This window comes from Phalacrocorax aristotelis, chromosome 1 (genome assembly GCF_949628215.1).
Source record: "Phalacrocorax aristotelis chromosome 1, bGulAri2.1, whole genome shotgun sequence".
Classification (NCBI taxonomy): domain Eukaryota; kingdom Metazoa; phylum Chordata; class Aves; order Suliformes; family Phalacrocoracidae; genus Phalacrocorax; species Phalacrocorax aristotelis.
In genome coordinates this window covers 26,508,789-26,524,381 of record NC_134276.1, presented here as the reverse complement: position 1 = coordinate 26,524,381, position 15,593 = coordinate 26,508,789, and the positions used below count along the sequence as shown (strand labels likewise).

General features: G+C 35.8%; 1 protein-coding gene across 7 annotated transcripts in view; it reads right to left on the bottom strand.

Moving 5' to 3' along the window:
* Positions 1–15,593, bottom strand: part of NBEA (neurobeachin) — a 507,728-nt gene that overhangs the window by 405,367 nt on the left and 86,768 nt on the right. For all 7 annotated transcript variants that reach the window (XM_075085055.1, XM_075085072.1, XM_075085081.1 and 4 more), the window contains exons 2-5: positions 15,229–15,460; positions 8,856–8,956; positions 8,507–8,602; positions 4,586–4,707 (exon numbers count right to left, since the gene is read on the bottom strand). In XM_075085055.1, coding sequence (XP_074941156.1) covers positions 4,586–4,707; positions 8,507–8,602; positions 8,856–8,956; positions 15,229–15,460 — 551 coding nt within the window. The remainder of the gene's footprint in view (positions 1–4,585; positions 4,708–8,506; positions 8,603–8,855; positions 8,957–15,228; positions 15,461–15,593) is intronic.

Sequence of the window (15,593 nt, the reverse complement as noted above, 5' to 3'; positions counted from 1 at the left end):
TGGTTTTATTTTTCATTATCCTACTCTGATTTGATTGGTAATAAATTAATTTTTTTCCCCAAGTCAAGTCTTTTTTGTCTGTGACAGTAATTGGTGAGTGATCTCTCCCTCTCCTTATCTCAATCCACAAGCCTTTTGTTACATTTTCTCTCCCATGTCCAGCTGAGGAGGGGAGTGACAGAGTGGCTTTGGTGGGTGCCTGGCATGCAGCCAGGGTCAACCAACCATGCATTTCTTTGCTTCCCTTCTCCATTTTTAAGCATTAGTTTTCACATCATGGTCAAGCTGATGTAAGCTCGCTCCCACCAGAAAAGGCTCTGGCCACTGCTTTCTGCACTCATGTAAAGCTTGGATCATACCTAAAAGGGTGAATAATCAGCATGGATTTACAAATTGAAAATCATCCTCAGTCAAACTGATAGCCTTCCATGGAAGGAAAGCTGTGGATGTTTATCCTGACTTTCCAGTGAGACCTTTCAACACTGTAATAACCTTAATTACAAACTAATGCAGAATGAGCTACACAAGAGGACTAAAAGCATTGTTGCCAGTGGTGTGAGTCCAGCTGGAGGGTAGTTACTATTGGAGTACCCCAGGGGTCAATACTGGGTTCAATCTTGTTCAGCTTCTTCATTAATAACCTGAATTGTGAGCCAGAGTGCACTTTCAGGAAGTTTACATGTGATACTAAATTGGAAGGACTGGCTGATACACCAGAGAAGTGTGAAGTCATTCAGAGGGATCATAGCAGGTTGGAGAAACAGGCCAACAAGAACCTCATGAAGATCAAAGGGAAGTGCAAAGTCCTATCGCTGAGGAGGAACTGCCCCAAGCAGCAGCAGTATATGCTGGGTACTGACCAGCTGGAAATCAGCTTTGCAGAGAGGGACCTGGTGGTCTGGGTGGACAGTAAGTTGACCATGAGCCAGTAATGTGCCCTAGTGGCAAAGGCAGCCACTGGTATCTTGGGCTCCATTAGAAAAAAGCATTGCCAGCAGGTTGAGAGGTGATCCTTCCCCTGTCCTCAACACTGCAGAGAGCATATCTGGAGTACTGTGTCCAGTTCTGGGCTGCACAGTACAAGAAAGACCTGGACGTACCAGACAGAGTCCAGCAAAGGACTGAATGATCAAAGCCTCTGACACATAAGAAGAGGCTGAGATATGGGACTGTTTAGCCTGGAGAAGAAAAGGCACGTATAAATACCTGATGGGTGGAGAGTAAAGACGGAGCCAGACTTCTCAGCGATATCCACTGAAAGGACATGATGCAATGGACACAAACTGAAGCTGATAAAATTTTTCATTGTGAGGATGGTCAAAGAATGGTACAGGTTTCCTGGTGAGGCTGTGATGTCTCTGTGAAGATACTAAAAAACCTGACCGGAGAAGGTCCTGAGAAACCCGTTGTAGTTGACATCACTTTCAGCACCTCTGCTTCAAATCAGAGTCCTCTTTGAAGTTGTGCATGCTACTAAGTTAGTGCTTTTAAAATAAAGATTGTTTAAAAGACAGGTGACTTAAGAAGAAACTATGAAGAAAGAGTTGACTTATACGAAATATCTTTCATCTAGTTAAACAGAAAAAATCCTACATGCCCAAAAAGGAACATTGAAAGAAAATATATCTTTGCTTTGGTATCTTCGCCTTGGTGGCGGTTGTGTGTGACTCAACCATTCATGTGGCAAAATCTAAAATCTGTGTAAAGAAGTTTAGATGGATGATTTAGTTTGAATATTTTTCCTGTTTTTAATTATTAATTATGGCTTGTTTTAAGCCACTATATAAAAATGACAAGTATTTGCATTGTTCCTAACCTCCTCCTGAGGTTGTTATATTCAGTTTCTCTTATGTATATTACATGCACATTACATTTACACAGACTCAACTTTGGCATTTGCTTTCTGTAAGACTGCCTTCTTTCTGTGGCTCATATGAAGCACTTGCAAAGTTCTACCTTGTTAGTCACAGAAGTTTTATTTTCCACTCTTGATAAATACTCTCCTTTTACATATATTCCATTACAAGAGGTAACGAAAGAAAGTGAGACACTGAACTATAATTAAAGATTTTTGCATGCAAGTCTGTGTGTGTGTGAAAGAACAAGTCATTCATTCAGCACGGATATGCCCAAAGATTACTTGAAGAGTCTGTGCATGCAGCAAAATACCTATGCTTGCTAGAGAGGTTATCCTTTATGCACTACAATAAAAGAGTTGAAACTCCATATGTTTTGGGGCTATACTTTCTCACCAGGTTTCCAAGCTGCAACAACAAAATATAGAAGACATTATTTTGGTATGTTCTGGGTTATGAAAACAGAAAAAACATGAAAACAAACAAAAGCACATATCAACCACGGGGAAACATAAACTCATTAAAAAAAAAAATGTTTTCTTACTCTGCTAGACTCTTTCCTAATCAAATAAACAGATATTGTATTAAGTTACTTACTATAGGTAAATAATATTGTTGGTGGACATTTTGTAAGCAAACATCGAAACATTACAGTTGTAGCTAATAAGCGTGTTAATTAAAAAAATATTCTTTAGAGTATAATGTTAAGGAGAGGCCTAGAATTCTTTTGAAGGAAGAAGTTCAGGTTTCTTTGATAACTCAAAGTGCAGGTCTGTGGGGTTTATTCACAGACACATTCAAAAACAAACACTCTGGTCAAGAAAAAATTAATTTATTAAAGACAGATGTCTGAGTATCATGGCAGTTATTCTAAGCTATACAACTTTGTAGCAAAGTGAATACAGGCTAAAGAAAAGGTCTAAATCAATATATTTTAAAATGGAAATGGAAGTAATTTCCTTCCGACAGAGACAAAAATGAACTATCCATAAATATTCGGGAAAGCTTAACACACGGGGGATTTAAAACTATTTCAGTGCAAAAAATACGTTAAGAAGCATGTTAAAAACCCTTAGAATTCAGTAAGAATTGTAATCACATCATAATAAATATCAGAACTACACCACGGCAAAAATATGTATAAAAAATAAATAACCACACATCTGAAGTTATTCTAACTTAATGTCATTGCTGCTTCTGCATGATATTGGAATAAGAAAGAATCATATTCATCACACAGGCTCAAGGTCTTTCTACACTACTAAGCATAAGAAAAGCAGCATACATGATGGGCTGTGCAACTTTGGAATATGTTTTTCCTGTTCTGAGACAGTAACGAATTCTCAAATCAATACACCACCTAAAGATGACAATTCTGAAACGTAAATTCTGGCTCAGAAACAAATGTTCATGTTAAATTCCTGTATGCATGTTCCATCCTATAATTGCATTTGTTATTGTCCTTGACAGACTGAAAAAAAAAATACAGATCATACTAATAAACACAGCTATAGCCAACAGCTTGGAAAAAATCTCCACGGTAAAATAACTATAGCACTTCACAGAAAATGGACACATGGAAAAGCATTAACCCAGATCGTAATTTAGAGAAAAAGCATTAATATTTTGTTTGAGAATAAACTTAAATTATTTTTAATCAGAAATTTGTTCTATAAAAAATATGGATTATTTTGGCCTTCCAAGTAAGATTTCAATGTATTGATAGTACAAGTACCTTCCTGAGACCACACCCACTGGTCTTCTCAGCTAACTAACCGAAAGCTTCTGCTCCTTAGACTACCTGAAATGACTACAAAGTGAGAAATGCTACTTCTGGTTACTTCCCTCCTTGTGCTACTCCCATTTTCCTGAGCAGATAAAACTTGATAGATCTTGCTTATGTCCAACCCTCATCTGTCTGCACAGCTGATATACAGTCTTTAAGAATATGAGAAAAGGTAAGTGTACTAAATAGCAAATGCTTAAAGAATGAAGAAGTGCTGAAGAAAATACCAGCATGCTCTGACACAATAGAAGGTTCCCTATTTTCCTCATTCCTTTTGCTCTTCAGATAAGACAACCATACTTGAGCAGATATATCATTAATTTCTAAAGTGAAAAAATTTTTCAATGATTGACCAACAGAATAAACATTTTTACTATTATAGCATAATTCCTAAAATATCAGAGGACTTTATTAAGAATATAACTATTATTTCTATTTTTATCACAACAGCAAATCTAAGTAAACTAAAATTGTCTCTCTTGCAATTAATGTGTTATGAAATATAGCTTCCATTTTTGGGAACAGGTGGTCAGTGAGCCATTTCTATTTTCACAGATCTACTTTCTATTACACCTAGCTAATGTGCAGTGTGCTATGAGTATAACAGATTTGCTTTTTAGTACTGACATCAGCTGAGAATCTTAAACATCAAACAGAAAATACGACAACATTCTCAATTTACAGCTATAAGAAATCTTATATTTTAGAATTCCTAAGGAAACCACCACAGTAGAGTTTATGGTTTATCTACAAGGCGCATGTCTTGCTTTCATGGATTTATAAATTGCAAAGCAGAAAGGACAAATGACTTTTTAAGAGTGTGTATACAGTAAGCAGCCATTTTGGGGGAAAAAAGCATGTCAGAAACTAAAAACAATGAGAAAGATTAACTGTTATTAGGAAGCCAAAACAAACCATAGGTGCAGAGTTATAAGTTACTTACCAATAGAGATAGGGTTTATCCTTATCTACATTGATATTGTTTAGCGGATCCATACGAAACCAGGTGTTAAGAGTAAACCCATTTTGATAAGGCCACTTAGCAATAGGAGGCAATGCAATTGCCTGGAGGGGGGGGGGGGGGGAGGGGGGGGAAGTAAGAAGAAGGAAACAGAAAGTCAAAAAATGAATTTTTTCAGAAGTATTGTTGAAGGTAATGCCTTTCTAAAATCCTGTACTCTAGATCTGCAGGTCTGTTTAACTTCCAGATATTAAAGAAGAATATTTAAAAACCCCTTTCAAATAGTACTTTTGAATAAATTAATTAGTTTTCAATCTATTTTAAAATACTTCAATTTTTAACTACATAAATTCTACCAATACATGACATGAAATTAAATTTGTGAATGGGCAATATTAAGAGAAAACAATTAAAAATTACTTCTGCAGAAATTAAACTATAAATTCAGCTTTCAGTAAGTATTCATCTCATCAATAGACTTAAACATTAAGATCAAATTAATCTCAGCAGACAGTACAACAGAGATTCACTATTAAAACTACAGTATAAAAAAGGTTGTTCTCTGAGATTTAAGAGCACTACCAGTTTTTTTCCTATGAACACTTAGTAAGGTAAGAGAATTAAAATTTTACCCCCATTCTCAGCTAAATACATTTATAGTAAGGCATGGCACAGGAAGAAATTTGATTTTTTTAATATTTTACTTTTATGGGCTGATTGATGAAAAGGTTTCACAGAACTCTCTATCCCTGGGCAATGCCCTGAATACCTGATCTAACTTAGAAGTTAGGCACTCTTTAGGAAGGAAATCAGACAAGATGAACTTCAGAGGTCACTTAAAAAGTAAGTGTTTTTCATGATACCACTAAAAGACTAAACATTTTTCCCCTCAGTATGAGAACTATACACAAAATGAAGTAATTAACAAAATTTGAGAAATTAGATGTTCATAACAACTTAGAGATTACCGCAGTAGGTACTTATTACAATAAATTATTTCTCCCTCCATCACACAAAATATAGAATATTTTACCCAAAAGTAGTTAAGGAATAATAGCCTTTAATACTACTTCTTGAAACAATTTGTGTATTGATGCAAAGCAGAAAAAAATAATTTTAGAAATAACAATAGCATGTTATTTCTAAAGGTATTTAATATTTTTTACTTTCAGTAGGATAATTTAATCTCTTACCACACTTTAAAATAAAAGACTAGTTAATCAATCCTTGCTCTGGTGGTATTGTGTTCTTATCAAAGGTATCAGTGATAGTGACTGAGCACTGGCACATGTTGCCCAGAGAGGCTGTGAAGTCTCTCTCTACCCTTGGAGATGCCCAGAAGCTATCTGGACACAGTCCTGGGCAGCCTGCTCTAGGTGGCCCTGCTTCAGCATAGGGGGGTTGGCTGAGCTGACCTCCAGAGGCCCCTCCCAGCCTCAACCTTTCTGTGACTCTGTGTGATACTTATGAGTCCCAGTTGGAAATACTTTTTCAGGAGTGCTCAAATCTTGTACTGTCAAAATTCATACAGAAGACTACAAAGAATTGTAGCAAACTCATTTATTGCTTAAAATCAGAACAGCCATGAGTCTTTTGGCAATAGAGTCACAATAACCACACTAAGATTCCATGGCACTTTAGTCAAGTACATTAAAAAATGGTACAGAGTGGGACTGAATTTTCATTATTTTTACATGCAAGGCAACTGATAAAAGAGCAGAGAAATAGGGTATTAAGAATGTCAGAGAACTCACAGTAAATTTTATAATAGATATAGCAATGTGCTCAAATTATGCTAGTACTTGACTAGGCAACAGAAATAACACCAATTCTACTACTATCCTGGTACCGACTGCTCAGTTCAAAACATTTCACGGAACTCCTTTGGGACACCACTCCTGCCGCCTGAGAGGGAGTTCCCTGCCTGAAACAGGAAAATTGCTGCTTGATGAGAAACAGGAACAACACCTGGGAATAGTACCACCATCACAAGGTGTCTTCCTAATGGAGTGGCTGAAGTGCTACTTATAGACTGGCATAGAGGTAATGCAGTACTGGGAAGACCCCTTCAGTTGGGACAGTGAAGCAGATCTCACCAGCAGATCAGCACACTGTTTCAGCAGACTCTTGGCTCTTTCGTACTACCACTGAAGTCTTGGTTATACAAGGAGCACGCACCCAACTTTAAAAAGGGCCAATCAAATATTTATCATGCCAGGTAAACATTATGCTGTTTCTCTGTCTGATGCCATCGCTCTGCATCACACCTGAAAACCTGAACTCAGTGCTAGTAAACTAGGTCCTATCCAATATCTTTCCTCTAATGAAATGCTTTGTTGTTTGGGTCATTTCATAAGTTATTGCCCTTGGTCCACTTCAGAGGATGAATCCTCTCCAGAACTTCATAGTGTAATCCAACATGCACTACCCAAGAAATGTAAAACTGAAAATAATATTTCTTGATTTACAGGTGCAGAGTCAATGATGAGTGGTATGTGAAACAAGATCCTAACCAAGAAAACAGAAATGCCTGTCGTGCATTTCAATCAAGAAACTTTATGTCCCTGTAAAGCTGTCAGTACTGAGAACTTAATTTTAAATATGGTTTCCAATAATTGATGCATCTCTTTGGACAGGGAGGAATATTAGAAATTCTTCCCCTGCAAAACTTTTTTTTGAAGCTCTAATACAAAATTAAATTTAAGAGAGACTTTTCATCAGGGTTTGCCTCTGAAGCCCAGAAATATCAAAGCAGTATGTGTCATTGTAGACATTCATATTCTGCAACAGCTGTCTTGCTGCTGCATGAACATTTAGGAGAGGTTAACTGTGGTTTTAATTTAGCAGTAGCAAATGAAACCCTCTCTTTCAAAACTCAGTAATTAATTCCTACACAATCTGCCCCATGCATTTTGCTGACACATCTGTTTGTGCAGCTGAATACGAAACAAGATCAGGGAAGAGATCTAGCCAAAAATAACCCAGGTGAAACCCAATGATTTTCAGCCAGTTTATTTCTCTGATGTTATCTACCACACCAACATATGTATTCACAAAGAAGAGGAGGTGGTGGTTTATGCTTGAAGAAAACTATCGGCACTACTGAGAAAATATAAGTAGAGGAGCCAAAGACAAGCTCCTACCACCCTTCCTGCACTGGTACGAAAAGACAGGGATCCCAGGATTATTCCCCCTTAAAAGATTCCAAGTTCTACCATGACCATATACTATTCCATACCGGAATGGAACTGAACTTCAAATCTGGATTTCTCATTTTTAAGCATTTGACTTACTGCCGTAATAATCATATTTTTAAACCTGTATACAATGTTTGAATATTTTTGTAGGTTTTTCTGAACGTACATGAAGTCAATGGAAGAGAGAATATTCATTTGAGGTTTAGAAAGGAAATACAATTTCATTGTTTTAAGTTATCTCAAAAAGTAAAGCCGAAAGAACACTGCATTTAAATCCCTGTCTTGAGGGAAACAGCTGAGTTCTGACAAAAAGAAAAAGATATAATAAAATCTGTGACTAAGCTGTCGCAGTAAACTGTGATGACACACACAAGCTCATCCCTATATTTTCCTCCAGCCTCTGCTTCATATAATACCAATTACATCTTTCAAATAAAATTTTACCGTTCTTTGGATTTTTCAGTTTTCACTGTTATGATCATTTCCCCAGACAAAAATTTGCTATTTGACATTCCATCCTCACAAGTGCAACTTCTCAACCCTACAACTACCCTACAAACCTATGGAAGGCAAGGTCTGTGCTACTCAAGCACGTACTTCCCTTGTCATTTCCTTCTCAAGAATTTCCAAAAACAAGTGAAAGGAAATGCAAATTAGGAGCAATTTATTTGTTCCTCAAGTTGTAGTATTTTGGTTGAAAACTTACTGCAGCACTACAGCCTGGGAAGTTGAAAAAGGTATCAGGCCCATGTCTCTGTGGCATCTGATTAAGGACTGATAACAGCTTAACCGCATGTCTTGGCTGTGAAAACAAGAAAATTGCACAGAAGTCAATATAGCCATTTTTGTACTCTCTAGGCTACAACGGAAACTGGACGGTTTTCAAACAACACAGCAAGTTAACTCTAAAGTAGTTAGCAAAAATGGTCCATAAACATATGTTCAATCAACAAGAAAAAAAAAATAATTCAAGTTTATATGTCCCAGGAGACAATTTATGTTAACTTCAGGCTCTAATGGAATGACACTTAATGCTTTATCTGATCACAGCTTACCCAGATTCCATTTTCGCCTCGAAGCATGCTGAACAAAAGCTTCAACTCTTTGACAGTGATGCTGTAGCTGGCAAGAACCCCCAACATATCAACTAGGAGATCTTCAAAGGAAAATAAAGTTATTCTGAACTCTGAATTTCATTGTTTTGACAAAAAAGCTGAAAAAGTTAATACCTTTAAAAGCAAGTGTATTCACAAATTCTAAAAATCAAACTTAGTTGCCTTAAATATTTTACAAAGGATTTAATATTCTCATTGTTTTAGTCATTTTAGAAATAAATTTACATACGCAGTTTTAGATTTTGCATCACACTGAACAAAGTATCTATTAGAGTTATGAAGAATTAATTATTCCCATTTCACAACATTCAGCATACATTATTAACTTGGTTGCTCCTTTCTGTTTCATACTTTTGGGAGAAGGGTTTCCGTCATTTCTCTGAAGTTAGCATTTTTCAAAAATTTCTGACCTAAAAGATGCTTGACATTCTTTAACTTAAGTACAGCATGTTATACTGAGAGTTCGTATGGTTCCCACAGCTCTACTACATTGATAATGCTTCTATTTTTTACCAGAATGAAAGGCTGGGGGGTGGGACGGGACACCCACAAGCAAAAAAACCCACAAAACCCCTAAAAAAATCATAGTGAGAAAACAATAAAAGGCCACAATATAAAAAAGTGATCAAAATTACTAATGAATTGATGTAATACAGCTTTCATTAAAATATCTCAAAACCCATAGACTTTTAAAGTGATAACATTACATAGCCTGCCTTTCAGAGAGTATCAGGTTTAAAATTACTGCTAATGCTTGGATCTTTATTTTAAAACACAGAATTTCATTTTCAGAATTTGTTAGCTTGTGGGATACTAGACCTTGCCTGATACTCCACACTTTCTTCTAGAATAAAACACATTGCTAAGAATTACTACTTCCTCTAGCAAGAGGAAAAATAATTTGCTTATCTTCACAGATGTGGCATAAGAAATTTAATTCAGAGATCAAGCAGTGAAGTACTGCGTTTCCAAAACAAAAAAAACTATGATGCAATAGAATCGGCATTAACAAACTTTTTCAGTCTGCTCAACGATCAGAAATTTCCCCCCATAAAACCTGTAGAAGACATGAATAAGCTTGTATCTTATTTGCAGGACTACATGTTCTTGTTCATTAGTGAAAGGATGACTCTTACAGGCACTGACAAAGAGTAGTCTTAAAAAGCATCCGTCCTTTTCAAGGACATCTCATGTTGATATTTTGTTTTAAAACAAATTTTCTCTCTGCAAATCCCTACGTATGTGTGAGTAAAACTATCAATATCTATTTAGCTTGTTCCACTATGAAATGAACCTCTGGTCCTCAGTAAGCAAAAGGCCCGTGTGAAGGCTGAAATATCATTTAATTTACAGGAGACATAGTAAGGTGTTCAATGAGTGAAACTGCATGTCAGGAAAGGCAATAAAAAAACAACCTGCAGACATTTTCACCATAAGATCTGAATACATTCCTAATATTCAAGTATAGACTTTTTTTCCCCTGTCTTTAAAGGAAGAGTTTATTTAAGCTTCCCTTTAAAATTAGCGCCACACTATATTAGTGAGAGAATTTCTTAAGGGAAAGCAAAATTAAGCTAAGAAAACTAAACCCCCTTGTCTTTCACGATGGGGAATTCTATGACTCAGCTCCTCCTCTAGTACCTACAAGCGTCTGCCCCCTTCACTGTCCAGTCTCCGGCCTACAATGTGAAGCTGGCGGTGATTGCACATATTGCACATGATCAGAAACTGAGAACAGTAACACACTGAAAACTCGGAATGGCAAGTCAGCACAAGTGAACAATAATCTCTGGCTAAGATTTTCCCAATTCTTATTTTGTAGTCTTAGCTTGCTTTTTAGATTAAGCTACTTCAAATTTTGCTTCCTTTAGAGAGAAACAGCGTTGTGTAGAAGCAAAGTTATTTGGTGAAAATCAGAACATCATTTAAAAAAATCTTCTAATATAGATGAATGACAAAAGGGTAAATTAATACAGTTAAACACACAGATTATTGGCAGGTTTTTAAAATTACTGAACATGTGCTGCTCTGTTTCATTGTTACAGCCTGTACTACATTATGGCACAGAAAATTTCTTATTTCACCTGAAGATGTTGTGAACCCACAGGCATTAGAAATGCATATTTATAAATAATGAAAAAAACGTTGATGGAGAGAAATTAATGTAAGCTCCCTAACAACATAACTCTGGGTAAAACAAAGACCTGAAAGATTAAAGCCCAGTAGGTAAAAAGTGAAGATAAAGCAAAGAACTTCTCTGGAAGTCAAAGCACTTAAAAATATTGCTGTCAACACCTCTAAAGGTTTATTTCTTGTTTCAATATAACAAGACTTAAAAAGAACTGTGCTCTATGACATAATTTTATTCATACTTATTAGAAATCTCATATAAAAGGGTCAGTCCACATCTGGTTTATAATTCCTAATAATCTACTCATCTCTAAGTGGACAAAGGACACAAAACATACTACAATTGGATTTTTTTAATGTTTACTTCATTTTTTTAATATTAAATAAGATCACATATATAACTGCTATCTATGATCTCGTTTCAGAAACAAAATTGTGTAAAATAATATTAAGTCCAGAAGGAGAACACAGGCACCGTTTCTAATATTTAATGCATTTCTAAAATGCACTGAATGCAACAGATTTGATTTCTATTAATGGCACCTTCTAAATACTTTCATACTAAGCAATTTATATACGATATATAAATTAAACTGAAACCATGAAGGAATGCTTAATTCAGTCATTTAGTATGAAAATACAGTGGTAAGATCCTGCCTGTCTTTCAGGTAACAATATGCATATATCAAATGGAATGGTATGGCATTAACTTTAGAAGACATATTAAACAACATTGAAAATGCAACTTCCAGAAAACTAACCTCATGCCTCCTTAATCTTTTAATAACAGACAGCCGTGGAATTGTGAATTTTAACTCTGTTGGTGAGGTAAATTAATTTCTACAGGTTGACAATAGAAAATGTGACAATTTTGCAGTTTTGCTTATGGAACCAGTTGAAAGAGAAATGTTTGTTAATAGCCCATTATTGACAGAGCAGTCAAAACCAAACATTTTTGCTTAAAGACTGGGAACTGAAACAGTGCTTAAGAATTCAGTTCCAGCAATTTTAGACCAATTACCTACAGCATCACAACAGAACTGTGGGAAATAAAACGGGGCTCAAGGGAGGCATCAACTCTGTACGAGTTCAGGCTACTTTCTCATCCACCATTCAGACTTCTCTGAAGGTATCACAGACATGCTATCTCAAAGAGTCTCTCAGAGCAGATGATCTGCTTCACTACTCATCACCTGGAAATAGAGAACTGTAGGAATTGAATCCCTCAAGGAAGATCCTGTGCAGCTGTTAAAAAAAAAAAGTGCAAATCGCCTACGCAAAATATTTTAGTAGTCTTTTCCCCGTAACCATTGATGAAATGGCTGACCATCCCCTATCTTAGTATAACAGGTTATCACAGTAAAAAGATGACTTCTGACAGGTGATGCTTCTGGAAAGCAAATTGGCAATGATCCCATTTGGATTGCAATTGCGACTTTCAAGGTGATTAAGCTTTTATTCTTGACCACAGAATCTGCAAAACGTCAGGAAGTGAGATATTTAAAGTGCTAAGAAGCCTCATTAATCTGACAAACTCTGTCTAAACAGACAAGTTCTTCTCACTGCAAAAGATTGGGTACATGTTTATTTGCTGTTGTCTAACTTTCATAAAACCAGAGAAGAGTGGCTTCAGACTTAGACTGGTCCTGAAAGTGTGCTGTCAAAAGATAAAGCAGAGATTATGCCTGTCTTGTCTATTTAAACCTTATCTAGGGATAATCACAGCATTTCAAAGGAACAAGTGAGATGACCTAAAAACAAACAACTCCCCCCCCAAAAAAAATAAAAGCCAGAAAACCTGTACCCTTCACAGATGATGAAAGTCAGCTGCAAAACATTGGGCTGACACAGTACTAGCAGCTATTTTGGGAAGAAAGCGGTACTAACTTCCTAGCAGCAAGCACTAACACAGCTCTTATTCAAAACATCCTCCCTGAGTGTTAAAAATAATTTTGCCACAAAATTTTTTACTTTATTCTCCGGGTTTTGAAAGTTCATGGAAATATTTGGAGCAAAGCATTTCTGCAATCATCTGGAGTCAATTATGACCTCAGCATCTGCATAGCAGATCAGGGAACACACCCTGCATTAGTTGTCACTGATTTTGTCATCAAGTGTCTACCATGGGACTAGTTACTACATGACTAGTTATTACTTCTGACTTATTACCAACATTGTTGCCATTTATAAAAGGAGGGTGAGGTGCCTGCAGAAATCAAGAGATAAAAGCAAAATGATGAATTTGGCTACTTCCATGTCTGTGTCAGGAAAATTCTCAAAAAGACCAAGCATTCTCATCTATTTGCATTTCTCAGAAAAAGACCCTACAAAGTGGGATTCTGTTATATCCCTGCTCATGATATACAGAAGACTATTCAGATAATATGACACACATCATACAGCTAAAATGCCACCAGACCTCCAATTTTCAGTTTTGATTTTAAATATGTGCTCTCTTCATCCATGTAAGTATATGGAAGAGCAAGCTTACTGATGTTTTTTCTGTGGAAGGTCTCTTTCTGAAATACTGTATGACCACTCTCAGAACAAGTTCAATGGGGTAGAGGCTCCATTAATTTTTTTATTAATGTACAACCCGTGGTTTATAGTAATAGTTTTACATTCAGAGGGATTTTTCAATTCCCAAATGCTCCTGGAAGCTAGATCATGTACTCTTGATTTCTGACTTCTACAATTAGCTTAAGCATTTTTTAAAATTTCCCTCTAATGGGGAAATCATCGCAGTTACATATGCCACATACAGAAGTGCTGTTTAGGGGAGTTCAAATTGTACAAATTTTATTGGTATGATTACTGATGTAAGCACATTATTTCCACGAGTGAAACCCTGAAAAACTTCAGGATAAAAATGTTTCTTTTAATTAGCTAATGTGTTAAATATAACATGCAATAAAACAGTATCTTTGCCCTTATACTATTCTGACATATTTACAAGTCCAGCAAGACAAAACTTACTTGGTGAAAATAATTGGTTTGTGAACCTACTGATCTCTTATACTTCAGTCTGAACCTTGCAGTACAATATTTAGCATAATACTGCTGTTTTTACTGTTTACACATACATTCATTCCTAATCAACAAGGTGTTTGCTAAGTTTTGCTGTGAAATACAGAATGTAGCTTTTTCAAATACTTAATACTACAGACACCTTTTTACCGAAAAGGCCAAGGACAAAAACATTCCTGAATAAACCAGTTTTCATGGTGCTGTTATCATCCTCGTTTCCGGTCTGAAATCCTCGCCAGTTTACTGTTCCACAAAGCCTAAAATCTTAGAATTATGGAAGACAAACCTCTTCAGTCTTTCAAAAATGCCTCACAATTTAAATATCCTACTATTATCAGTACCAAACAATAGAAAAATTAAGAACTACCTTTACACTGAGTTGAAAAAAACTGCTCAGCTTAAGTTTCTCCCCAAGAAAAATAAGGAGTAGATAAATACTAACCATATGTAGTTCTTAGCTGTCATATTTAATAGTGCTCCTCTAACCAAGTAATTCAGGATAACAATCGGTACCCTACTACTGACAGGACACAGCACGGAATAACATGAACTCCTTCAAACATACTCTGAAAAGCTTATCTGTGCAACAACTTCATCACTTATTTTCAGTAGGCAGAGTATGCTATTTTTTTAATGCTGTAAAAAATTATAGGACATTAAAAAACACAGGTATAAAAACTGAAGAGATACTATAGGGAGCAGAGTTATACATTATCAAATGATTGTTTAATATAATCCAAATGTCCAGCATACAAAGCTATGAATAATTTCTGATATGCTATATATATGATATCAGATATAGGTTATATTTAAAGTGGATCATAATAGCAAGTCTAACATATGAGTAACTCAAAATTATCAATGCACTTACAACATAAAATATTACCTTGACAGGTAAGTAGCCTAACATGTACTGTTCTTAATTCTAAATGAATTAACAGGCAGTTATTTTAGACAATGTATCTACACATATTTCAAACTAAGGATATATTTTTGTCATTTTTCTGAAATTGATAAAAAGTACTTCTGACTTAATAGCAGTACTAATCAAAATATCCCTGTAAGTAAAAAGCAAGATATCCCAAACCCTTCCATAATCACAAAACATTGACAGTTCAAGAAGGCAATAATTATTTTATCAGTTGGCAATTTATACCTGCGATCATGTCGTCCACAGTACTCATCTTCAGCAGTACCTGTTCAATTAAGCCAACTTCCGTGCTAGTCTGTAAATTACGGACACTTTTACGTAGAATTGCTGTGAACATACTCCAGATTTCTGCTTGGCACGTTACATCACAGTGCTCCAAAAGCTCTGACATGCACGTAATGCTCTCTGCATCCTGGATTATAAAGTTCATCTCTAGATCAAATTCGCCACCAACCAGCTACAAAAGAAGACAAGGATAGTATTACAATGTGAAATGCATAGTTTAGTGTCTTTAATACCTTTGTTGTGACCAGCACTAAATATTTTTTGCATGATGAGAGGTAATTTTGATAAACTCTCAGCTATGATCT